The sequence below is a fragment of the Aythya fuligula genome, chromosome 21 (assembly GCF_009819795.1).
Source record: "Aythya fuligula isolate bAytFul2 chromosome 21, bAytFul2.pri, whole genome shotgun sequence".
Classification (NCBI taxonomy): domain Eukaryota; kingdom Metazoa; phylum Chordata; class Aves; order Anseriformes; family Anatidae; genus Aythya; species Aythya fuligula.
Window position 1 is genome coordinate 4,745,010 of NC_045579.1, and position 24,747 is coordinate 4,769,756.

At 50.3% G+C, this 24,747-nt stretch overlaps 1 protein-coding gene across 1 annotated transcript; it reads left to right on the forward strand.

Annotated features, from left to right (window-relative positions):
• The first annotated feature begins 7,490 nt into the window (after window positions 1-7,490).
• MXRA8 (matrix remodeling associated 8) lies at window positions 7,491-24,084 on the forward strand. Its single transcript, XM_032201292.1, has 10 exons — window positions 7,491-7,712; window positions 12,837-12,857; window positions 13,272-13,580; window positions 14,137-14,238; window positions 15,470-15,928; window positions 20,142-20,300; window positions 21,306-21,336; window positions 21,988-22,064; window positions 22,740-22,817; window positions 23,703-24,084. Exons 1-10 carry the CDS (start codon window positions 7,664-7,666, stop codon window positions 23,726-23,728), a joined length of 1,311 nt encoding a protein of 436 aa, XP_032057183.1. The 5' UTR covers window positions 7,491-7,663; the 3' UTR covers window positions 23,729-24,084.
• The last annotated feature ends 663 nt before the right edge of the window (window positions 24,085-24,747 follow it).

The following is a 24,747-nucleotide window of genomic DNA, read 5'->3' on the forward strand; positions in this document are numbered from 1 at the left end:
TAGGTAGCACGGCACTTTTCTCAGCTGCTGCCTTCTCTCACTTCCCTGCAGACAAACACCCGAGCTGAGTGAAGGCTCGCGGCGGTGACCTGATCCCTCTGCCATTTCCTCCGGACTCCCAGTGCTGCCTGCCTTCGGCCAAATTGGACCAGCGCTGAGCATCTGTCCCCTGGAGGGGGGCTTTGTGGTTTCAGGGCAGGTTTGAAAAAGTGAAGACTCCGCAGAACCACAGCTCCCGTGGGAGTGAGTCAGTCCCGTGTCAGGGGTTGGATACCCTCCGTCTCCGGCACTCGGTATTAAGAAGTTGATTTTGGGTGGAGGATCCAGAAGTTTTGGGGGCGCTCGGATGCGAGTGGTGGCTCAGCAGGGGCCCTGAAAGAATCCCTCTGCTTCCCAGCAGCACATGGTGGCTGGCTGCTGCTGTGAACCTTAGGGGAAGACGAACAGATGCAGAGACATGCACAGAGCCAGCTCCTGAAGTTGTGATTGATGGTAACTCCAAGTCAGATTTGCATATTTTTCCATCCCCTCAGGAACTTCGTGGTTCATGTGATTTTGAGCTAATACCTACTCTTTTTTTTGTGTGTTTTTGTGTTTTAATTCTGTGCATTGAAGGCACTGCTGGCTCTGAGAATGGGCTGGAAGATAGCAGGGTACTTCCTATTTAAAAAAGAAATAAATAAATTCCTACAGTGGTGTCATGAAAAGGCCCAGCAGGTAGTAATGACTGCTGCTCTCCCTAGGGAATTAGAGTGCTGCAAAAATCTGAGAGGCAAGAGGGATGCCACAGGCCATTTTAAAGGTAAAAATCACCTCTCTTTCCTACTGCATGATGTCTCGGAGTTCTGTGCATCACCAAAGCTTCCCAGAGCTGAAAGAGAATGAAGAGATTTTGTCTAGCTGCCCTCCAGTCTGTGTCCTTGTCAGCCTTCTGTGCAGTGAGTCCCAAACGGTGCTGGGGTTTTGGAGGCTCCCTGGGAGGACAGAGGCAGCACAGTTTAGGGCCTAAGGTACTTCTGGGCTGCCGTGCAGCTGCTCTGGGCTGTATTCCTAACCCTGCCACTGATGTGCTGCATGAGCCTGGCTGAGTCATTTCCTTCTGCGCTGTGTGTCTCGCTGCTGCTCCTGCCTGTGTAGGCTGCAGATTTTTCCTACGAGGAGCTGCCCGTGCTGTGCCCCCAGCCTGCCCTGTGGTGCCAGTGAAATGTGGGGCCACCGATACAAAGACCTCGCAAACAGGGAATGAGGGGGTGGAAAAACACACGCAGCGTCCTTCCAGGTTGACATTTTAATTAAAGCAATCATGGCAGGCTACAATCATGGCAAGCTACTTGAAATTGCTCTTTTTTTTTTTTTTTACTCAACTAAAACTAAATAATTTTTATAGAGAACTGATTTGCCAAATTTCCCTTGTTACACGCTATGGCAATGACACTAAATTTAAGATGCTGAGAAAGCAGCAATTTACACCTGCTTTGTGATGCCAGTGGGGCTCTTTGCATCTCATTTCTCTTCTTTGCTTCCAATCCTGATTTGCCTGCTTGCTTGTTGGCCTTGACCATCATGAGATCTAATAACGTTGATGCCTGATGTCTGCAGAAACGCTGGCTACGTGGAATTCTGTTCCTGTGGCTGGCCTGGGTGTAACATCACAGCCCGTCGTGACTCTCATTGAATGGAACTGCTCCTGCAGCTTCTGGAGGCACGGCTGCAGCGCAGGGGACTGCAGATTAAACCCCAATTAAGGTTTGTGAACTAAATTGAGTTGAAAAGGAAGTAACAGAGGAGATGGTGGCTAGTGCTCAGGTGCTCCCTTGAGTCTTTGCCTGCTGAGATTGAGGGAGTTGTGCTCAAATAGCATTTAAAAAATACAACTTGGTGAAAATGTTAATCTGTTGGGATTGAGTTAATTTAAATCTGAGCCTAACTGCATCTCATTCAGGTGCTTATTTGGAACAATGTGAAATTTAATGCTGATTCAAAATAACTTTTTACTGTCAAAAAGATGTATTCTTACAGGTTTTTGACAGTGATTTTCACAGGCTCTGAATGGCACGGTGCATTTTATCACTAGGCAAATGTCTTCTGCACCAGAAAAAAACATCTGGTGAAGCAGAGCTGTGTGAGATCAACAGAAAAGGTGAAGGCAGGGAGACTGACTGCATCCTCTTCTAATGAGAAGGATAAATAAGTTTTGCTCTTACCTAAAGCTCGCTAGTGGTAGGATTAATGATCAGATAGGTCTCAAAGTGGTTGTGGAACATTTCACAAGGTTTGATGAGGAAGACACTTAATGGGGGTAAACTGATGTAGGTCGATGGTAGTTAATAGAAGCATGCTGATTTATACCTGCTTGGGTATTTGCCTCTGATGGGTTTTGGGGCACATGAATTTGGCTTTTCTCTCCCTATTGAACCCAGCTTTTTGGATTTCATGTTGTGGAAGAATTGCCAAAACACGTTTTTATCTTGGAAAAACAATCTTCAGTTTTCAGTCTGGAAAAAAAAATAAAAAAATCTGTTGGTTTCCTGGGCAATTTCTCTGTTTTTGTAACTGGTTCCCATTAATGGTTTTGAGATGAATCCCAGGAATCTGAAGCTGACAGCTTTCCAGCAAAAAGGAGCGTTTAAATATAGTGCCATCCAGAGATGCTAGACGACAGGAGCCGCTGAGCTGTGGGGCCGCCTCACAGCCAAAGGTGCAGACAGAGCTCTCGGACCTGTTACCAGGACAGCAGCACTGGAAGAGCACAGAAACACACGGATGCACGCAGCCATCCCTCTTCTCAGTAAGAGCAGCCTGCCTGGATGCTGTAGTTTCACTCTTCTGTGCAGGTCTCTGCCTGGCAAAGCGCAAAGCTCAGTGCCTTAAGCAGATCGCCCCCCTGTTAAGATTCCCTCTCACTAAATATCTTACATACCTGGGCAGCTTTTATCGCTGATGCGTGTGCACACATCACATCGATGAATTCGTGCTCCAGCACGTTTGCCACGTGGGGAAGGAAGGAGAGCTTTTCAGCTGAGATGAGGAATTGCCTGCAAATGGCAGTCCCCACCAACACTGTTCCTGCGCAGCTCTGATTTTGCTCCAGCACTGCTTGGGCGTAGCACAGCAGAGACAACAGCTATGTGGTGGTTTTGTGGGCTTCGTCTTTCTCCTTGCTGGAAATGGGTTGTTCAAGGGGTGTTATTGAGTGAAATCGTTAGCTGCTGTGATATTGTTTGATGTGTACGTAGCAAAAAGATGTCAGAGATCTGCCCTTCGTACTCGGCGTTTGCCCCAGCTGCTGGTTTGGTGACTGCAGCTCAGGCTGGGGATGACAGCGGTCCCCAGCGCAATAAAACAAAGCCGAAAAACATCTGGGCAGCCCCTTGCCTTGCCTTCTCTGAAGAGCCTGGTGGGGATGACAACTCAGGGGCTAGAGCATTTACAGCTGGGGAACAGCGAGCAACCCCTGTGCTGCTGGTTACTTCACTGCGATAATGACAGGCTTCGCTCAGCAGCCCTGTCATTGTGGTCGGCTTTCAGTTTTGTCCTTTTAGTTCACAGCTCTTGCTGCAAGTTGGATTATTCCAGCCTTGCTTATGGGATTCATTGCAGCTGAAAGATTTATTTTAATGAGAAGAGCGTTGCAAGCAAACGAAGCCTCCCGGGAAGTGCATCGCCTCTGGTAATTCATGTGGCTCTGTTGTGTTGCTCTTCTCCAGCAGCCAGGCAGCTCTGAAGGCTCCCCTGGCCTCCACCAGGCCTTTCTTAGAAAGGGGAGCAAACAGGGATGTGTATTTATCCTTCTTTCTGTTCCTGGGCAGAGGTGTTCTCTTTTTTCTTTGGTCATGGCAGGACACAGCGGGTTTCATACTTGAAGAAGATCTTGGTAACATAAACGTGGAACGTGACAGATTATAGTACAAAGCCTGACGTGCACAATTTGTGTCCTTGTGTCAACAGAGCATTAATGCTGGCATTCCCTCCTAATACATGACGTGGATTTATAGCTGTAAAAGTGGGGTGGAGGTGGCGGCTTCCCCTCCTGCTTCCAAGTCTGATGGTTCTCAACGTGATCATAAAAGGCAGAGGGGAGCTCTCTGCATCAGGCCTTCTTCCCAATCTGCTTTCTGCTCAGTCTTACAGACCGGTGGTCTTCAGTCCAGGAGGTCTTTCAGTGCAGCCTGCAGCTGTGGAAAAGAGAAATATTGAAATGGAAGAGATCTGGGAGAGCAAACTGCCTGCCAGACGGGGCTTGCTCACTACTGCTTGCCACGGGCCAGTTCATCTCTCCGGGCAGGGCTTTTTCGACCTGAGTCACCACCATTTCTAGGTGAAATAGGGGTGAGTGTGGAAACAGAAGAGCCTTTCTCCCTGCTCGCCTGACCCGCCATGAGGCTGGCAGGTGCAGAGCTGGAAGCAAAAACCCCTTGTGTTGGTGCTGGGAGGGACCTTTCCTTGCCTGGACGGAGCTGCTTTCGTTGGACAGGCTTTGTGGTTGGGGTAGGCAGCTGGGTATGCCTCAGTGGGCAGCTGGGGGATGCTTCTTGTTTGGAGAATCAATACCCAAAGCACCGCTGTGGAAGGGGAAGGGCTGACCAGAGTTCCTTACTCGCACAGAGTGAGTGAGGAAAGAGCCAGGATCTGTGAAATGCCCTCCTGGGTCCCTCTCTTCCCCTCGCTGTGAGCCCCAGAGCTGCTCCTCTTCTTTTCCCTTCCACAGGGCTGTTTTCTTCAGGAGGCTTCAGCGGGCTCAGCCTGAACTTGGCTTTCTTCAGTCAGGAAATAGCCAGTCCGTGACAGCAGCAACCGCAGCAATCTGCAGCTAGCCCAGGCGAGAAGCAGCCAGTAACCTCTGCAGTGCCAGAGCTGGGGGGCAGAGAGGTGAGGAAACAACCTGGAGCTGCACCCGAAGGGCTCTGCCTGCTCCTGGGAGGAAGCAGGGCGAGGAGAGGGCGCTGGGGCTGCCGTCTGCACCATGGGGACAGCTTCTTGTCTCCCTGCCAGATGTTTTCCAGGCTTCTCTGATGACGTAGCTGGACAAAAGGCTGTCAGCTTGGAGCCTCTTGCCTAGCTCCCTGGCCGGACAGAGGCAGCAGGGGAGGCTCCTTCACCCCCTAAACTTCTCTCTGAGCTGCTGAAGATCAGCAGAGTCTTTGCTGTGATGCCTGAGGATCTGCCAGCAGGTTTTGATTCTGGGGACGTGGAGGACATGGAGCAGCAGGAGCCTTTGCTGCATGCAGGTGGTTGTGGAATGGGACTCACACAAATACCCGAGGCTTGCAAGGACCAACCCCGTGTGTTAGGTTAGGGCTGCAATTAGGCCGGCCCTGTGAGCGCTGAGGCTATTGACACAGCCCAGCTGAAGTGTGGGAACTTGCGCTGAGTGCTTGTAGGTGTCTAATTACCCACAACTTCCCACTTAATGTAACGACGTAAATCACAGAGCTGCAGTTTGCAGTGAAATTTCACCGGGTTCTTTCTGAAGGTGGTTCCCGAACCTTTCACTGGCAGTTATCCGGGTCTGGTTTGGACAGCATGAAGACATCTGGGGTTAACAGCAAGCTTTGTTCCTGGTCAAATTATTTAATAATAATAGCTCAAATTTCTTGGAATTCCTTGGAAGCGTCTGGTTCTGTCTGCTGCTGCAGAGAGAATCCTGCCCTCGATGAAGCTCTGGGCTATTTTCATCTGGCTGTTTCCAGGGTTTGTCTTGTTGCAGGGTATTTAGCTGTTGGTTTGGGTTTTGGCTGTAATTGTAATGCCCTCCTCTTTGCTGAAGCGCAGCCCCCTTCTGGGTGGAGTAAATCCATCTCTTGGTACACAGAAAAATGCCAGAAGGGAGAAATTCAAGTGGGACAATGAAGTTTGAGTGCCATGGGAGGGCCCTCGCTTTTAAGTTCTCATAGATCTGGCTCTGTTCTATAGATGGACATTTAAGAATGCGAAGTTAAATGCCCTTTCCCCCAAATTTTCCACTTGATGACTAATTTGATGGTAAGGTTTAATCTCCTACACACTGCTAACCACAACCGACAGCGATTTAACAACAGAGCAAACAGAACCTCACCGTGTTTGCTTCTCTGACATACACTAACAGCATCTACGCCATTTCCTGAGTTTCTAGGCATGCAATTTTTCTTCAGGTCTTGCATTTAAAGGCTCCTGCAGGCCAGTGAAGGCACCTGCATGGATCGGGCTGTTGGTCCTGCCCAGGGGAGGCGAAAAGGTTCCTGGTGTAAAGCAGCATCCGAGCCTCTCCGACCCACCTCCCCCGGCACTTCGTGGGCCAGGGTGTTGAAAACCCCAACTCGGTGCCTTCACCAGCTTACCCTGCCTGAGGGCACGCCACATTTCTGCACCAGGGTTGAGTTATTTCTTTAAAAGCTCGGACTGGAATTGATGTGGAAATGAGAAATAAATGGCTGAACGCTTACAGAGAAGGATAAAGAGAATCTGGACTAAGCGATGCCTCCTGCAGCTCTTCCAGCTACCTGCAAGGGTTGCTGCCCCCTTCAGATAGGCTGGTAAAGCTTCAATCTTTTAGTGGTGGCAGGAGGGGAGGATTTCACTAAATGTTTAGCCCAGCAACGTGGAGCCTGTCCCCGTGAGCATCCCGCAGCACCTGAAGCAGCGATCCATAAGCTGGACAGACCGTGCCTGTCCCTGGTCTGCGGGCACAAACCGAAGCAGTCTGAACCTTAACTGGTCTGTGTGAGCGTACACCGAAGCCTTTCTTTTGTAAGCAAGGCTGGTGAAAATTCAGACATCACTTGATGCTGTTACTGCCCTGGCACTGCTGTCAGGGCTGGTTTGATCTTTGGTGTGCACCGGGGATGAGCAGTGTTCGGGTTACTGCTGTGTGCTGGCTGCTCGCTGGAGTGCTGATCAGGCACAGCTCCCTCAGTTCTGGCCTGAAGGCTTCGATACAGAAATCCTAAATTGGACCAAGCTTTCTCTGACAGGGAAACCTCTTCCCCATATCCCAGCAGGAGCTTTGCTTGTGTTCTAGGCTGCTCTGCCTGCACTGCCCTAAGCTCCCTGTGTTCAAGTCTTTGTCATTTTTAGCCTCTCGCTAAGGTAATTGCTCTTAAGCCCTTGCTTACAAATCACAGGACAGGGTAAACATTGTTTTCTAGGTTGTCTTCTGAGACTTGAACGTAAAGTAAAACCATATGAGGAAAGAGAGATCAAAAAACCACTGAAGGCAACAGAATAAATCCAGTCTCGAGCAGACAGCTGGACGAGCGTCAAACAAAGCGAGGAACAGCTGGATCAAGTAAAGTACAAGGAAAATTAGTTCCATCCCCGGGGGAGGGAGAGGGATTGTTTCGAGAGCTGTGTGGGACCAACTGTACCCGATAAAACTTTCACATCAAAGTCGGGGCAGATCAGAAGGTCCCAGAGGGAGGGGAAAAGAGGAGAGTGGGTGTTTGTAGTGACTGCAGGCAGAGTTAGGGGAAGGAAGGAGGTGGAGTGTGAGCGAGGGGGAGAGCAGAGAGGGGAGGTGGGGAGGCAGGAGTTGGAGGTGGAGTAACTCTGCAGAATGTGAGCCGCTGTCCACGGCTTTCTGGATGTAAATTGATGAGGTCATAGTGTTTTCCAGTTGTTAAAAAAAAAAAAAAAAAGTCTTTAACTTGTTTTTCAAGAGAGACGGAAACACGGAGAAGCTGAAGAAATGGAGCAACTAGCAAAACTCCTCCTGTGGCAGCTTGTGCTTCAGCAAAGTAAGCTCCTCGCTGATAACACGGCGTCGCTTGGGTTGATTTCAGCTGCAGAGGACGGGGCTGGAGGTTTTGGGCTGTTATCTTTGGGAGATTTCGTTCAGATTCCTGAGTTCGCTGGGTTCTGCTCTGCGAGGGGAGGGAGTTATGGATTTCTCCTACTTTTTTCCTTTTCGAGAGGAAAGGAGAGAGACTGGAGAAATGCTTGAGGTCGTTTCAGTGCTACTTCATGCAGCATGTTTGTGCAATTTACTTTTTCATGTCAGTTCCCTTCATCGGCAGCCTCAAAGGCAGTAAGCTGAAATAAGAATGCCATCAAGCTTGGCTAGCTACAGGTTGTTTTAAACCTCTGAAGGGGCAGAAACAGCTGATACATGTGTGTGTGTTCAGGATGGAAGACAAAATGAAGCTTTTTTTTGCCCTGTCAGCATAAAGACAGATAAGAATTCACTTTAAGGTGCAGGGAAGAGATGAGGATAAGCGTGATGAGCTTAGAGTAACAGAATTGCTTGTGCCTTTTCCTCTTCTACAATGTGCTGGAAAGGCTGCAAGAGGACCCAGTGTCCTTAACTGTACCAGCCCAGCAAATCCACCCTTGCAGCATGCTGGGCCCTAAGGGAGGCACCTGTCTGCGAGCCAGGAGCAGCTGCAGCTCCAGGAAGGGCACGGGAAGGCCTCGCTCAGAGGAGAGGGAGGAAGATGAGGAGTTCTCACTTCGGTCCCTAATTAATCTGGCTCCCACATTGCCAAATCCTCTCTGGCTTTGCAGTGCCTAAAGGCAAGGAATGGGGCATCGCATGGGGTCAGTCATAGGGAAAGAAGGGTTAACGTGTCGCAGAAAACCAGTGGGGTGCTGGCGTAGGGCTGGGGAAGGAGGGAGGCCACAGGTTGCATTTCTGAAGCACCAACCAGCCCAGCTGCTCCCCGGAGTGGTTTGGCAGAGTTTTTGGGAGTGCCTGGGGCAGGAAGAGCAGGCTGGGCTGCTGCACAGCGCTGGAGAGCTGCGGGACGGAGGCAGTATCCCCCCGAAGGATGGTGTGATCTCACACCGACGTTTTTTTTGGGTGTATTTTGGAGAGAAAACTGTCCGCACGCCAGGCAGCCAGCGTGCTGAGAACTGCTGTACCCACCCAGCTCGGCTCAGCGTGCCGGGAGAAGACGGGGAGGGGAGAAAGGAAGAAATCTGTGCCTTTTTTTTTTTGCTGAGATGCTCCCTCTCGGAGAAGAACCACACCCTCAAGCGTTAACGTCTTGCAGGGAGGAGCAGCCCCGTGTTTGCAATGGCTCTGCGAGCTGCTCCGTGGGCCCGCAGCCAGCGTGAAGTACACAAAGCAGCGAAGGGCTCCCAGGGCTGAGCTAACATCTGAGCCCTCCGCGAGGAAGTTTGGGCAAATTGGGCCAGGATGCCATCAGTTTCTTGTACAGGCAGGAGGCTTTTCCCTTCCACATTCTTGCTTTGTGCCAGCCCACGGCGTGTTCCTGCCTGCAGTGTTGGACTCATTGGGGCTGGGGGGCGGCTAACAGCTCTCCAGCCCCAACGTCCTTCTTGCAAGTGCTGTCCTCTGCCCTTGAGAAAGCTGTCCCAGCGAGCCTTTAAAACTAAACAAGCCCAGAGGCTTAGGTAAAAGCCCAAAATCCGATGGCCATCGGTTGGCTTTGTAGGGGAGGCCTTAAGTGAGAAGCTTGGTCCTGCATCGAGGCACGGGACCGTGCTGCTCACCATCTCCCTCCTCTGCTTGTTTGGGATGCGCCCAGCTGTGGGCTACTGGGTTAAAATATTGGCTACTGGAGTAGTGCTGGGCTCGTGTGTGTTGCTGGCGCCGTGGGGTTGCTGTGCTGTGAGCTGTCAGGGCCTTGCAGACACCGGGTCAGCTCCCTGCAGGGGCAGGACGGAGCCACTGCCATTCTCCAGAGGTATTTGGAAATGGCTCGGTAGCACGAGCTTCTGTTTTTGGGGTAATTGTGAAACAGCTCTACAGAGACCTTTAAATCCTCTGCGTAAGCAATGGGATTTGTGGGAAAAAGGAGTCTGCCACACAGATTTCCCGCAGAACATCTCCTTTGTCTAGGCCTAGAGCAGCCCTCTGCGCCCCTGATGTGAAGGCAGCCTTGGTGCAGAATTCTCTTGATTGAAAAGAAGAAAGAAATTGAGACCAGGACATGGTAGGAAGGCGTGCGAAGAGGTCATGAGCTGAGCTTAGGCAAGCCGAGCATCAGCCTTGGAGACTGTTGCTTCAACCCCCATTCCTGGTGGGATGTGGCTTTCATTCCTCCAGGGAATTTTCAGTTTGTTTTCTTCCCTGCCCGCCACCACAATCTGGACTTCAGGGACGTTTATTGTCCTGTAAGACACTGACCCAGGCAGCTTATCCTGGCTCTGCTGGCTGTGGGGGCCCAGCTCTCCCTGCGCCCAGCAGAGGCCCTGCCTGTTCTCGTGCCCTGTGGGGTCTTTGTGCCGCCTGGCACTCGGGCTGCCGCTCTGGGTTTGCAAAATTTCTCTTCTGGTGTTCTCCAGCACGGGCCAGGAATGCGGTGGTTTCCTTAGCACGTGCTTCCACCTCTGCCAGCAGCCTCTGGGAGCAGAAGAGCAGGGGTCCTGCTCTTCTTTTTCTCTTTGAGCTGCTCCAAGGGCATTGCCTGGAGAGCTCTGCCATGCAGCACATCTCTCAGAGCCTGAGGCTTCTACTTCCAGCTTGCCTGCACCTTCTGCAGCCTAATTCTGTGCTGGAGAGATGGCTGGGATTCAAGAAGTGAGAGCTGGCCCTGCCTTTTACAAGGGATTAGAAACCTGCAGGCTGCTTTCCTCTTCCTATATCGTGGGAGCAGCAGAACACCTCTGGGATCCTGCCGAGAGGCGTGCTGAGTCCGCACAGAACGTGGCAGGGGACGAGTTTGTTCTTCTCAGGTGGGTTTATCCCTCGGAGAGAGGGCCTGGTTGATCATCCTCCAGGTGGAATTTGAAATATGTTAAAATGAAAGCTTCGGCGAGCCCTGCCTTGCCGTCTGTTCAGGTGTTTGGTTCTAGTGCACGACGAGACGGTAACCCTGGGCCCTCTTTGTGTCACCCAGCAAGCCAAATAACCTGGCAGGGCTTCAGCGGATGCTTTTCCCTTTTCCTAAAAGGAAGCAATGCCCTTATTCACCTCAGGGCAGACCTGGAGGGACCCTGGAGTTCCTGGAGAGGGGCTGGGGGGGCACCACCAAGGCACAAACCCGTGCTCAGCGCTGGCCTTGGCCTGGGGCTGGGCCTGGCTGCCGAGCAGAGCCTGCTGGAAGGCTTCGGTGGATGTCCCTGTCGGATGTGAGATTTACAGCGCGGCGTTTGGGCTCCGTGTTTTTCCCATTAGCTTGCGAGAGGAAGGGAGCAAAGCGAACGCATTCCTGCTGCTCAGCCAGAGGAGCCTGCTTCTGCCGCGCCGAATCAAGTGAACGAGCACTGAAGCGAGACCCTGGAAGCGCAGGCAGTGCAGGCAGCCAGCTCCCAGCCACGTTTCCTCCCACACAGGTCACCTTTTGGCACCTGGTCACACCACAGATCACAGAATCACAGAATTTCTGCCACCAGCTCGGGTATGTAAGCACTGCTGGGTCTCATCACCCCGGGCAGGTGCTGTTGTGTTGCTCCAGAGCCTCCTGAGAGCGATTTTGTTCCCTATCAAACCAACTGACTGGCTCTGGGAGAAAGCTGGATCTTTTTTTCTTTGTGATGCTGAGCTAATAAGTGCAGGAGGTGTCTCTGAACGGGCAGTGCTGCTCGTTTTTATTCTCTGGTGTCACTGCCTGGTGTTTTCTGATAGGAGAAGGGAAAGACGCGGAGTTTATTCCCAGCCTGCATGTTGAGGGTGTGGTTAAAGTAGCCCCAGCCTGGAGTTAATTTTTTTCTCTTTTCAAATGAATAAATTCCAGGGCTGAAAAAAAACCAAAAACCTCCAGCCTTTGTCAGGCGGGCATTGTGCCTGTGACATTAGCAGCACAAAACATCCAGTTGTCCTGCTGGAGCCCACTTGGGCTTCGCTGGTTGGAGAGAGAATGCCGTCGTTGTGCTGAGAGCCTGCTGCGTGCTCCCAAAGCCTGATGCCGGGAGCCCTCCCGACCCCTCCTACACACCAAGCAGGAGGGACTGGGCCGGGGCAGTGCGGAAACAAAGCCGTCAGTTGATGTCTTGCAAAGCTCTTCCTGCACAGATCTGCGTCGCGTGCGTTGGAGAGAATCGTGGCTGCTTCCAGAGCGTTACGTGGCCGGCTGTGCAGAGCAGGAATGGGAGCAGGAGAGGCTCTGGGGAGCCAGCACGAGGTCTGCCCAGCAGAGGACAGGTAGTCTCAGCACCCCGCAATGCCCTCTGCCTTTGGGGAAGGACAGGACACTTCTCCTCTTAGGGATCTCCTGCTCCCAGGCAAGCGTGTACCCACTGTCCCCGCTGGCAGGGGTGTGTGAGTGGGACAGGGTGCAGAACACTGCTGGGACTGCCTTCATGCAGGAAATGCTTCACCAAAAGCTGGTGGACGTTTTATTTTCTTGCTTAGCCTAAAATAAATGTCCAGTCCAGGGTAAGTGAAACGACCGAGAAGGCGTAGACAGCCTGTGGGAACGGGCAGCTCAGGAATGCAGCCTGCAAGCGAAACTCTTCTTGTCCTGCTGTTTCTGCTGGTTCCCATGCAGGAGCAGTAGCAGATCCTATGGTGTCGGTGCCTCCCAGCCCCCTGCCCAGTCCTGCCTCCTTGGGTTCTTATTTTTTGTCCTGCACGGAGCGTGTTAAGTAGCAGAAGACGCCTTTCGGGCAGTTTCAGTGGGTGATGCACTGACATACCTTTGGTGTAGGGTTTGAATAGCAGGGCGAAAAAACCTGTAGCTATAGACGGTGTGAAATAAAGACAGGGACTGTCCGAAATTCAGTTGCAGGCTGAGCATTCCCCTTGTTGCTCTTAAGCGTGGGTTTGTTGGATCAGGCAGTTGCTGCGTTTGCTGCAGCATGGCCCAAGCAAGGGCTCAGCTCTGGGCTTAACCACAACGCTCACCTTAAATGAGTATTAAGAGAGGAGGGAGGGATGGGTGGGATAACATCAGAGGAGACAGCTGCGTTTGTGTCTTTCATTGTCAGTAACTTTCTTTTTTTTTCTGCTTTGACAGGTTCTGTTGATTTATATTCAGGTGAGTGACATCTCTGTAATCTGCCTGTTCTTTTTGTCACTGTGAGAAGAAATTGGGTGTCGTGGAACCAGGCCCCCCAGGATGGGCATTTCGTGGCTAACTTCCATAGGCAGCAACCATGAACAAGTGTCTCTAAACATGGATATAAGTGTGGGTTAAGGCTGAAAGGCAGGTAGGACACGTTGAATTTAGGATCCCGATGACAAGCATTGTTTTTACTGAATGCAACCATCAGTTTTAAGTGTATTTCTTTTGCATTTCTTCATGAGAGAGCTCTGTGTTGTCTTGAAAATCACTTTATTTTGGCTGTGAGGTGAGCAGCGATTCTAGGGCAGGGCTGAATCTTACTCCAGCCCCTTCTTCGCATGCTATTAACCTGGAAACTCTTTTCCTTTCTTTGCTCCTGGCTCTCAGTCCCGGCCGATGCCTCCAACCCCAACAGCGTGGTAGTGTCCGTGCTGAACATCAGCGCCACGCTGGGCTCGCAGGCTGTCCTGCCCTGCAAGAGCTACCGCATGGTGTGGACCCAGGATCGCCTCAACGACCGGCAGCGCGTGGTGCACTGGGACGTCTACAGCACCTACTACGGGGACAACAAGATGGAGAGGCTCTGCGACATGTACTCGGCGGGGGATCAGCGTGTCTACAGCTCCTACAACCAAGGGAGGATCTTCATGCCGCAGAACGCTTTTACGGACGGCAACTTCTCTCTGGTGATCAAAGGTACTCGGCAGCATCTTTCCTCCCCGTGCTTCCCAGTGCAGTGGAGGATTTGTCTAAACTGGCTTCGTGCTTTCCAGGGAAAACGGCTGTTCTACAGAGCATTTTTCTGAAAGTAAAAATGAGCCTAAGGAGGTCGTGTGAATCACTGGTGATACAGTTTTATTCCCCTTTGAACCAATCCCATTTTAAAAGGGGATCGATAACTTGCTGTCTAAAAGTCCTTTGGGTTTCTTGTGGACCTTTTGGCTATTTCAGCTCCTGAGCCATAAACCCAAAGTTGTCATTCTTCCTATGCCTGCACTTAGCTAAACTGAAATTGGCTTCCTCTTTCCATCTGGTAATACAAATCTCCACGCAAGAGCAAAGAAACAGAACAAATGATCGTGTTAGGTGAGGTGGGTCCTCTGCTTAACCCTTCCCGGTGATCAGATTTTGTTCTAAGCTATGCAGAGGCCCCTGTGTGCATCCAGACAAGCATTTGGGAAATGGAATAAATGACAGAAGTGTTATCTTAGCATGAGCCATTCATCTTCCTCTCTCTCCTCCGTTGCCCTAGATGTTGCAGAGAGTGACGGAGGCATTTACTCGTGCAATCTCCACCACCACTACTGCCACTTGTACGAAACTGTGAAAATCCAACTGGATGTCACCAAGAAAGGTGGGTGTGAGACAGCTTGGGGCCTCTCTCTGCAACGGGCAGGGTCTGGCAGCTGGAGTCTGGCTGCTCCCAGTATGGTGCTGAATTCCCAGTGGGATTTGTGTGCTGAGCCACAGAAGGTATTGCGTGCTGTGCTGCTCGTGTCAGAGAGGAGCAGCGTGGGTGAAGGGTTTTGTGCTGGCTTCTCAGTGCAGGTTCAGGGTGCAGGTGCCACGAGAGTCCTGCGGTGCTCGCTGGGCTGTTTTCTGTTTTCTGACTCCTCAAGTTTTGGTATTTTAGCCAACGTGTGTGTTTTTGTGAACCTCCCTTCTTTCTTGGCCTCTCCCAAACCCTGCAGAGAGGCTGTTAACTGTTTGCATCAGGCAGCCCAGCTAGCTAACTGTCCTCTTAATGCTCCGCCAGTAAAACATCCTCAGTAACAATCCCTCATTACTCAGGTTAGCCACAAATATCTGCCTTGTCACACGGGTCTGGGGAGCTTAGTCCTGAGAAGCCTGGAGTTAGAAAACCTCCTCGTGCACCGTGCCGTGACTCCAGCTCTAAAAGCAAGCTTCTCAGGGCTGTTGGCAACTGCAGCCTGTGCCACCCACGCTGCAGAAGCATCACTACTGTGTCCTTTAAGTCCACCTTTATGTCATGCACAAGTGAAGCTGCTGGGAGGCTTTTGGAGGGCTGAGTTTTCCAAGAGGCTGAGGGGATGGGACAGAAATGTCTCTCTTCTGCTGTTCTCACGGTTACCATGCAGTGAGAACACCCAGCCTGGCCTGCGAGCCCCAATCTGCTCATCCGTGGTTTTGTTCTCAAGAAGGAATAACAAAAGAATCGAATGCAAAACAACGCTCCTTGAACTTCCCCAGTAATTGGGGCACTTGTGGGTAGGAAAGCATTTCCTGCTTGGAGGAGCAAGGCACGGCATGTGGAAGGTGAAGCCTGATGGGAAAACAACGTGCTTTCTGCCGGGTGAAGCAGGAGGTGAGCCCTGTTAGGAGGAATTGAAGGTGCTCCTGCACTGAGCTAGGGTGTGGAAGGTGCAGGTAGATTTGTTTATTGACTGCTGAAGGGAGCGTGAACAAGGCACAGCACCTCGGTGGCACTTTGGGGTCTTGGTAGGGGATGTTTTATGGGGCTGCAGGGTCTGGGAGCGACCTCAGGCACGTCTGGGTGTCCTTAGGCACGGGGTGAGCGTGTAAAGGGGCACGTCCCGAGGCTCTACAACTTGTCATCTCCACAGCCAAAGCAGCGAAGGAGTACTGGGACGGGGAGAAGGCCGTGATCGTCGCCCTGGAAGGCAGCACGGTGACGCTTCCCTGCGTGAACAGGAACCAGATCTGGACGGAGCGGCACAGCGAAGAGGAGCAGCAGGTGGTCCACTGGGACAGGCAGCCCCCGGGGGTCCCCCACGACCGCGCCGACCGCCTGATCGATCTGTACGCCTCCGGAGAGCGCCGCTCCTACGGCCCGCTCTTCATCCGCCAGAAGATGAACATCACCGACACGGCCTTCGCCCTGGGGGACTTCTCCCTCCGCATTTCGGAGCTGGAAAGCGCCGACGAAGGCACCTACTCCTGCCACCTGCACCACCACTACTGCGGCCTGCACGAGAGGAGGATCTACCAAGTCTTCGTGACAGAGCCCGTGAGGGAGAAGAAGGTGGTGAACCTCACAACCCACAACACTGCCCCAGCCGTCGGTGAGTGCCTGCTGGCAGCTTCCCCGGCTGCAGGAGGGAGAGGAGGGAGCGTGGTCGGGGCAAACTGTGCCCTGCAGGGGTACTGCAGACACCACGGCAGTGAAGGTGCAGCTCAGAGCAACCCCGAGGTTTCCTGCGTGAAGCTTTCTCGTGTTCCTGCCCCTAAGGTTGGAGGAGGAGATGAGCTCTTGCCTCCCTCACTGCTAGGGTACAGCGCCGGGGTGTTCCCGAGCTGTTTCTACGCGCTGAGAGAGACGTGAGGATCTCTGGAGCTGCTTAACACTGAGCTGCATCCAACCAGGAGGGTCCCACCCAACCAGGAGGGTCCCACCCATCAGGGCTCATCACCCTGCCTGCAGAGCTGGCTGACGACACGTCCTGCTGTCCTGCTGCTTGCTCTGCTCCCAGGCAGCCTGCTGCTCTGCGAGGCTCGCGTGTCCTGAGGCAAGCGGGCTTTTTTTCTAGCAGGCTCCCTTTTCTGATTGTTTTTCTGAACCAGGAGAAGCTGTGGAGTCAGGGATCAGTTCTGCACTGCCCCTGCTGTGACAATGTGCTCCTGTTCGTGCTTCTCTCCCCATCACACAGGGGTTTAGGCTGCGCCAGGTGCCAGGCTGCACGGAATCAACCACCAGGAATTTTCCTCCACCCTTCATTTTTTTTAATTTTTTTGTTTTCTTAACTCAATTTTCACATTTTCCACTGCACTGAGTTATCATCTGACAGCCCGTCCAACCCCCCAGCTGTCACGCTTCGTTTAGGCAGAAGAGTAAAATCCCAAGTTTGATAATTTTCTTAATCTTTTGGGTATAGTTCCTTATTAACATTTTAACGTCCTCATTGTGGTTTAATATTTATTGGCTGCTCGATACAAAATTTTGACGTGCTTCATCCATTTTTCAATAGCTCTGTTCTCCTCCAGCAATTAGGTTTTTTCATGTCACAGAAACCTAAACCTTCCCACTGGGACCGAGGCTGGTGGCCAGAAAACCAGGCGGTACCAAAGAGAGGTGGCCGTGGGGGCTGAGCTGGCGCAGAGGTCAGGACACACAAATATCAGCCTCCCTGCTTGGGGCTCTTTTGCTGCCCTCGAGTCCTATTTAAATCACATTGTGCAGATGGAAACTACATCTTGTTTCCAGAGCTGTCCACTCAGGAATCTGTTCCCCTCTCCCCTAGATGCTGTCCTTGTTGTTGCTGGGTATTTATTTACCTTCTTGCTCAGACCTTAGGAAGAAGCTGCAAGTAATCCAGCCTGCTGGGGCTGTCTTAGTTTGGCAGTAAAGCCCCGTGCTGAAGGAGCTTGCCTCCCTGAGAAAAGCCATTTCCAGCCCCAGGAAGAGCAGCCTTGGAAGAGCTTTGTCCCCTCGGGGCAGCGAATGCTCAGCTGCTCGGAGAGCACCACACACAAGAATGTGCTGAGTCGGTGGGAACAGGGAAGAGCCCAGACGTTCAGGGAGCCGTGCTCAGCCCCAGTGCTGCTCAGCAGCCTGCTGGTACATGCCCTGTCTGTGAGCAGCAGGAAGGGCTGAGCTGTTGCCCTTCTCCACAAAAATCCATGCAGGACTTCTCTGGGCTGTGACTTAAAGCCAAACTGAAACGCCAGGAGATAACAAAAGCAAAGCAGGGAGGGTTTTTTTTCTTTCTTTCTTTTTTTTTTTCTCCAGCAAGCAGCTATAGCTTCTGGCGTAGCTCCAAGGCTCAGAGCCATTTCCAGACAGGAAATTTCATCCTGTTTTGAACTATAAACATGAGTTCAATCCTGTTCTCAGTCCCAGCAGAACAAATGTGTTGTGTGTGTACTAATTTAGTGCATTTTTTACTCCGCGTTTGCTTTGGAACAAGTGATTGAAGAACGGCATCTCTTGCTTATTGCTGGCCTATTCCCAGTCTTGAAAAGAAAATGGGCCACATACCCAGCAGCTGTGAGCTCGTGGTGGAGCTCTCTCCGTTTGTTTTTCCCCAACAGAAGGATCTGCCCCTCGACATTTGGGTAAAGTAATGTACAGGCACCTCCGTTCCAACTTTTTTGGGGCTAAGGAGGCCCAAAGTTTCTGAACCTCTTTCCACAGCTTGCCGTTGTGGCCACCTCGCTGATGTTGGCTGAAGTTTCAGATCAGCTCCTGCCCCGCAGTACTGGGGGAAAGCAAAAAGCCAGGAAAAAGCCTGGGGGCTCGGTGGCTGCGCCAGGGGCTGCCCTCTCCTTAGGGAGTGGTGCAGGGGTTTGTTACAGCAGAACCATCCCTGTGCTGGTTGCAGCTTTGCGGTTCTTTTTGGTATGGGATTTCGGAGCTGTGGTGAAAAACACGTGCTCGTCTTCAGCAGTAGAGTCAGGAAATACAAAACCTCCAGCAGTGCCAGCAACAACTGCAGCGGAGGGCTGCACAACCAGCACGGGGCAGCTGCTAAAACCTCCCCATTTTCCAGGAGTGCTGTGAGTATGAGCAAACAACCAGCGCTGCCACCAGGCCGTGCTTCCATCCATTCCATCCACGATCATTTTATTGGATTTCCCAGGGGGTGGGTTGTTTTTAAATGCTGCAAACAAGCCACTCGACCAGCTGGAACCTTTCGCTGCGCCAGCAGCTCCCAGAATTTCATCCAGGGTTACTTTTAATTGACCTACCTGGGGTGTCTGGGGAGCAAGCACTCATTTACCTGCTGCCTGCTTTTCCTAAAGCCAGAGCTGACCCAGACACCGTGATGAGCTTCCTAACTCTTAACTGCTCTGGCCCTATTATCTGGATCTTAATTTATATTTAGGCATTTTCTGGTGCCCTGCGGCCTTGGGTTGCTCAAGCGTTTGATGAAGAGGTTTGCTGGTGAGCTTAATAAGCTGTTTGCCTCCCTGCTATCATGGAGGGTGAGGTTGGACAAAACCAGCGCTCTTGGTGCTGTGTTTTTTGTGGGGAATATTGAATTTCTGGGCTCAGCCTATTTACAGCGCTGTGCCGATGGAAATGAGCAGTCTCTAACATTCCCAAACGGCCTCAAAAGGAAAACCAGCTGTTGAAATAATGATGAACTCGCTGGCTTAGCTCAGCTGCGACATTCCTGTTCCTGCCGATCAGCTCTGACCTTAACTGGTGCTGGAGATGTCGCTGAGCTTAAGGAGGAATACCAAAAGGCTGCCGGGGGAAATCTGGCCCTGGCGGAATACAGAGAATGAGCTGGACACCGCCCCGTGTTTGATAAGGGACCAGACTGCCCGTCTGCCTCTCATCCCTGTCACTACTCAGTGCCAGTGGTGTCCCAGTCTCTGCGTGAGACAGGCTTCAGAGGAAGCAACGGGTTGAAGGAAGCAGGAGCTCTGCTCTGACAGCGTCCTGGAGGTGCAGAGCGGGCAGGGAAAGGTGCCACCGGAGCTCTGGCCCTCCTGGTTTTGGTCCTGCTGCTGTCACAAGCATCAAACCTCCTTAGCAAAGCAAGCAGGGAAAGGAATCTGCTCTCAGCCTGCTGGTGTTGGGCCGTGTTTAGCCCCAGGACTGGCCCCAAGTTATCGTGGAGTAACAGTGAGCAGCATCCAACCAGTGTTCGTAATTAAACACTTTTGGTAGGAAGGAGGAGACAGAGCCTGGGCTGCCTGCGTTGACGCGGGGTGATTTGGAGGCCTGGGTCTGGGCTTCTTGCAAGCAGAGAAGTCGCTTTCCCTGTCTGTGTGCAAAGCCTTGACCTATTTATTTGCGATCTACAAAAATGTTCCACGTAAAAGTTTCGAGTTACCCTTCCCTGCGCCGAGGAACTGAAGCGCTGCTGCACCCACCGCTGGAATGGAATCTTGGCTTTTCTTTGCGGGTTTTGATTTTATTTATTTTATTGATTTTTTTTTCTTTTATTTGAAAAGGAAACTCATTCTTTGGCATTGAAAATTCCTCCCACTCTGTAAATTATAACCCTTGGCAGGGAGTGGCTGCTTCATACTTGAGCTGTCTGGAGCCGAGGCAGCGCCGTGCGCGTGTTGCAGGGGACCCAGCGCGGGGCTGCGTTACCCCGTGGGAGGCTCCGGGCTGTGTCCTGGGGCTCCTTTCTGATTTCTCCTCTGCACTGAAGCAGAGCAGCGTGCTGAGAGCCAGGCAGCAGCACGGGAGTTCATTAAGTTCAGAAGCTTCCCACTACACATCCTTTTCGGTCCCACGTTTGTGTCCACCTGCAGTCGTGCTGTGCTGTGAATGCCGAGTGCGATTCTCATCCTGTTCTCCTTTCCCTCTGCCCCCAGATCCCAACGTTGTCAGGGGCCACAACGTGATAAACGTCATCATCCCCGAGGGCCGCATCCACTTCTTCCAGCAGCTGGGCTACGTCCTGGCGACGCTGCTGCTCTTCATCGTCCTCCTCATCATCGTTGTCCTCATCACCCGCAAGCGCCGGCAGAGAGGTAGGTGCTGGAGAAGTCCCTGCAGTGCTTACGGGACTGTCCCGTGGCAGGGGAGCTGATTCTGCAAATAATTACTGTGCAGCACGACACCAAAGGCAGCGATCCTCTTCTGGAAATCCAGAGTGTCTCTGCAGGTGCTGGTGCTGAGAGAGATTCATTAGAGTGGGGTAAAAATGTCCAGGCCTTGATTTGCTGAGTTTTCTGTACAGGTGGGATTTATTTAGAGCAGAAAACTTACGTGCATCCCGTGGGGACTGAGATTTTTGAAGTCCTTGCTGAACCCCCTGTACTGGGTGACTGTGTGTGATTAGATAAATGTACTCGGAGATCTTTCGGTTCACAAAAATAGTTTTGGATGCCACACAACAAGCAAATACCAGGGAATGTTTGTCTTCTTTTGCAGTACCACATCTGTCCTTATTTCCACATCAGGGGGTAGCACCAACACACAGCGGGCTGTCCCCGCTGCCTAGAGTGGAGTTGCTTTGCAGTCAGAGAGGGGACAGACTCCCAGCCCTGTTTTTTCAGTAAAAAAAGAGGAGCCCAAAGTTATTCCTTGCTGGTTGGAGTGAGGCAGGAGTCTGTTTAGATACCTGGCAAGTGGAAGGCAGATGGAAACCGGTGTCTGCAGCATGTGATGGATGCAATGGGCTGGGGCTGGACAGATGCAGCACCAGAATGCAGGAGAAGACAGATGGGCTAAATATTTGTGTAATAAATGGGAGGTAAAAAATGAAATATGGGGCTGGTTGTAGTTTCTCATGGCTGGTCATCCTTAGATTTGGGAAAACCATCAGAAAGCTGGTGAGTGAAGGAAGGGGGAGCTCCCTGTGGCAGGGGGATGTGCATGAATTCTTGTGTGTTAGAGGGGTTTTGAAAATGCTGATTGTAAGCATCACAACAAAGAGCACTGCGAATAACTGCTGTGTGTTATTGTTATCAGTGGTATCTGGGAGGTGGTTGGGCTGGATGCAACTGTTCATTTTATTTCTTCTTCCTGTTTAGGCTACGAATACAACGTGAAGAAATACGGAGAGTAAGTATAATTACAGGATCTACTATCTATGGCTAGAATGCATAATAATGACCTTAGTGGTCCCAAGCCTCTGCTGTCATGAAGATCCTAAAGGAGCTGAGGATCTGGTTAGTAGGAACGCAGCCGTGTAAAGCAGAGACTGTTTGATATGGTTTAGTAGTTGGACATGGGCCAAAATAATGTATCTGGGTCCTTTTATGTTTTATTACATATCCTAACATGGAAGAAATGGGAAAGTTCCAGTTCAAATTGGCTCACCATCATTCTAGGCTCCAAACTCCTGGGGAAAAAAGCAACCAACTCGCCAGAGATCTGTTGGTGTTAGTAGACAAGACAGTATAAGCAAAAGAGAGGAGAATCAGATTCACGAGTGAGCAGGATGATCTGCTGAAAGCTGTTTGTCATGTATTCGTTAAGGGAACCTTGCAGAAGCTGAAAATGGTTCTCCAGAGATTACTGGGAAAATCACCTGTACTTAATAAAACTGAAATCTATATTTTTTTCAGCTGTTCTCCAGATGTATAGCAAATAAACAATGTAGATTAAATTCCTTAAAGTAGCACTAGAAAGCAATTGTGAAAAAAAAGGTAAAAGGAGACAGTTATTAAAGGATGTGGCAATAACCATTTTTCACTCTCATTCCTTTTTCAGGAAGGATGTAAATCTTAAAGAATTTACAGTCGACACAACAGATCTGACCCAGTACAGAAGTGAAGACATCAGGCTGGGTATGCATCGGCTCGCAGCCCTTCTCTAGACCAGGTCAAAACTTGTAACTGAGGATTTCCTAAAGGTATTTAGGTGCCCATTTTATAGCGACTTAGCCTCCTGATATTAAAGGGCAGATTTATGAGAATCTTACCCCTAGAAAAGGTGCAACCTTTAGAAGAACAAGCTGACAAACTCCAGGTCCCAAACTACAAAACTGCTGTGTGTAAACGAGGTGTAAATGTGTGTAAAAAAGCTAAAGTAAAGAGCAGAGGAATTGCAGGTGGTGGGCTGCAAATCAGGACAGCACAAGTATAACATTCTTGTGTGTGTGTGTCTCAAGGGAGCTTTCCTGTGAGCAAATTCTTTAAATAACTGCATCAGTCACCTTCGCATGACCTTAACCAGATAATCCAGAGCTTGTTGCTACATAGAGGAAGAATCAGTGGTACCTATGAGGAGCAGGAAACTGAAGTGTGTGTAACTGATCAGTGCCAGGAAAAAACAAAACAAAAACAACTAAGCTGTAGCATGTTTCCTTCTCCTGCTGAGTAACTCCATGAGTTACTCCTAGAGATCTGGAGATGTTATGCGTCGAGTACTTCAGGGAAGGGCTGATCCCGTCTCCCTTGCCTATAAAACTTTTTCTTTTAATGTCCTGATAGCTGTCTGAATTGCACTCCTCCCTTATACAGATTACAAAAACAACATCCTGAAGGAGAAGGCTGAGCAAGCCAGAACCTTCCCAGCAAAGAACATCGACTTAGACAAAGGTAATAATGACCTGCTTCACCCTAATTGGTGGCTGTCGGAGCCTTGTGATGGGTTGGAGGAGGGAGGAACATACTCTAGCAGTAAGCTGACCAAGCCACAGTCAAACGAGGAATGGTAAACATCATGACAAATGAGAGCAGGAATGAGAAGCCAGTTCCCTTCCTATCCTTTCATCATGGAGCCACAAGATCCAAGTAGTGATTAGGTTTTTAAAAGCTTTTGGCATGGCACAAATAGATTTTCTTCTTTATTGGAAAAAGAATGCCTTGCAGGGTTGGAATAGCACATTCTTATTACAGCCTCAGAGAAAGATGTATCTCAAAAAAGTACTGGCATTATGTTTGTGAAGAAAACACTGTGCAGAGGAGTGTTCTGAGCTGGATTCGTTTATGGGCAATGGGCAGCCTTTTACTTCATCCAACAAAAGCAAACAGCTCTCTCTCTGTAGGAGCTGAATCTTATTTTGTTTATCCAGTCTTAATTCTGCGTATTATCCCTCAGTTTTCAGGGTTGCATTTAAAACAAACAGCGCTTGTAAGAAGGCTGTCAGGTTCTGTGACTCCTTCCATATCAATTCAGAACATAATAAATGTGACTGAAATGAGAGCAAGAAGGAAGAGGTCTAGAGAGCCTGTGAGTTGCCTTAGACCTGCAGCTCTTGATGCATTTCTCATGATATTTTACCTACATTCTTCAGAGATGATCTGTGCAAGAATTTATATACCATAAATCTCACTGTGGGGTTTATGAAGAGGATAATGAGAGCGTAGCTGACTGCAAATGGTCACTCGTCACTGTAGAGCTAAGTTCTTATCACAGCGTGTTTCTTTGGGTGGTTTGAGATTGCCGTCAAGGTACTGACCTCCATTTCAATTTGCTTTCAGATTTCAGGAAGGAATACTGTAAATGAAGACGTTCCCAAGCTGCTGGCTGGACCAGAAGCTTCAATCAAAGATAGATAAATGGAAAAGAGATGCCTTTTCTTGATACCATGTCCCTCCAGTTACCATACATTTTTCATGTAGAGTTTCTCCCCAGTAAGCACAAGGGTATTTGCAAATGCTTCCCAAAAGAGTTAGACCATCTGTCTTGTGTGCACTTATGATGGGTTTTGGTTTACTTTTCTTCTTTTGTTCTCCCAGTCCTCCCTTCCCCTTTTCTTTCTGACATTATTGTTGTTTTTATGCATCAATGATTTTTATGAGCTGAATCAGCAGACCTTTTGCTTTGACGTTACTGCTTAAAATAAACCAACCTGCATCACTATTCCTGAGCCATCATTATATCAGGCATTTTTCCGTGCAGTGCGTTCGTTAGAAAAGGAATAGCAAAGCCTGATTGTGATCTCTCATATGCTGGTGTAAATCAGGAGAAATGATACTGTCACTTAGCACTTTACGTGTTCCAGGTGAAATAAAAAGAGACTAATTCAGCCCTTCACAAACAACAATGTAAATACCTCATTTTACGAATGGGGAAATGCCAATATCCTCATTTTATAGGGGAAAGGGAGGCACACAGATCTAGTTTCTTGCCACCAAGGTAGTGTTGGGATCAGCTCCGAAGAGCTCTGGAAGCCTCATTTTGTATTTCTCACTCTAAGCTTGTTTGTTGATTTGTTTTTGTTTCAGTGCAGACCAAATCAAATTTGGCACGAGCAGACACTTTCAGCTGAAGTTGATGGAGTTACAGTGCTGTAATGCCAGTGTCAGTTAGATCAGATCCAGGAATAATATGGAGAGGGCTAAACTCCTGTGTGGAATCTGGAGAGTGATTTTCCTGCAGTCCTGGGGTGGATCCAGCCCACACAGAGCTTGTGTGCACATCAAACCGAAGGTATGATCGCAGCACAGGTAGACAGAACGATAAAAAGAACAGCTTTCCATGAGCTGATCATGAAGAATGAGAGTATCAACACTATTCCACTAT

Bases quoted from the DNA above. Each gene is read 5' to 3' on its own strand.
- MXRA8 (XM_032201292.1), top strand. From the start codon at position 7,664: ATGGAGCAACTAGCAAAACTCCTCCTGTGGCAGCTTGTGCTTCAGCAA. The intron at 14,239-15,469 runs GTGGGTGTGAGA...TCATCTCCACAG, and splicing joins ACTGGATGTCACCAAGAAAG to CCAAAGCAGCGAAGGAGTAC. The intron at 22,065-22,739 runs GTATGCATCGGC...TCCCTTATACAG, and splicing joins AAGTGAAGACATCAGGCTGG to ATTACAAAAACAACATCCTG.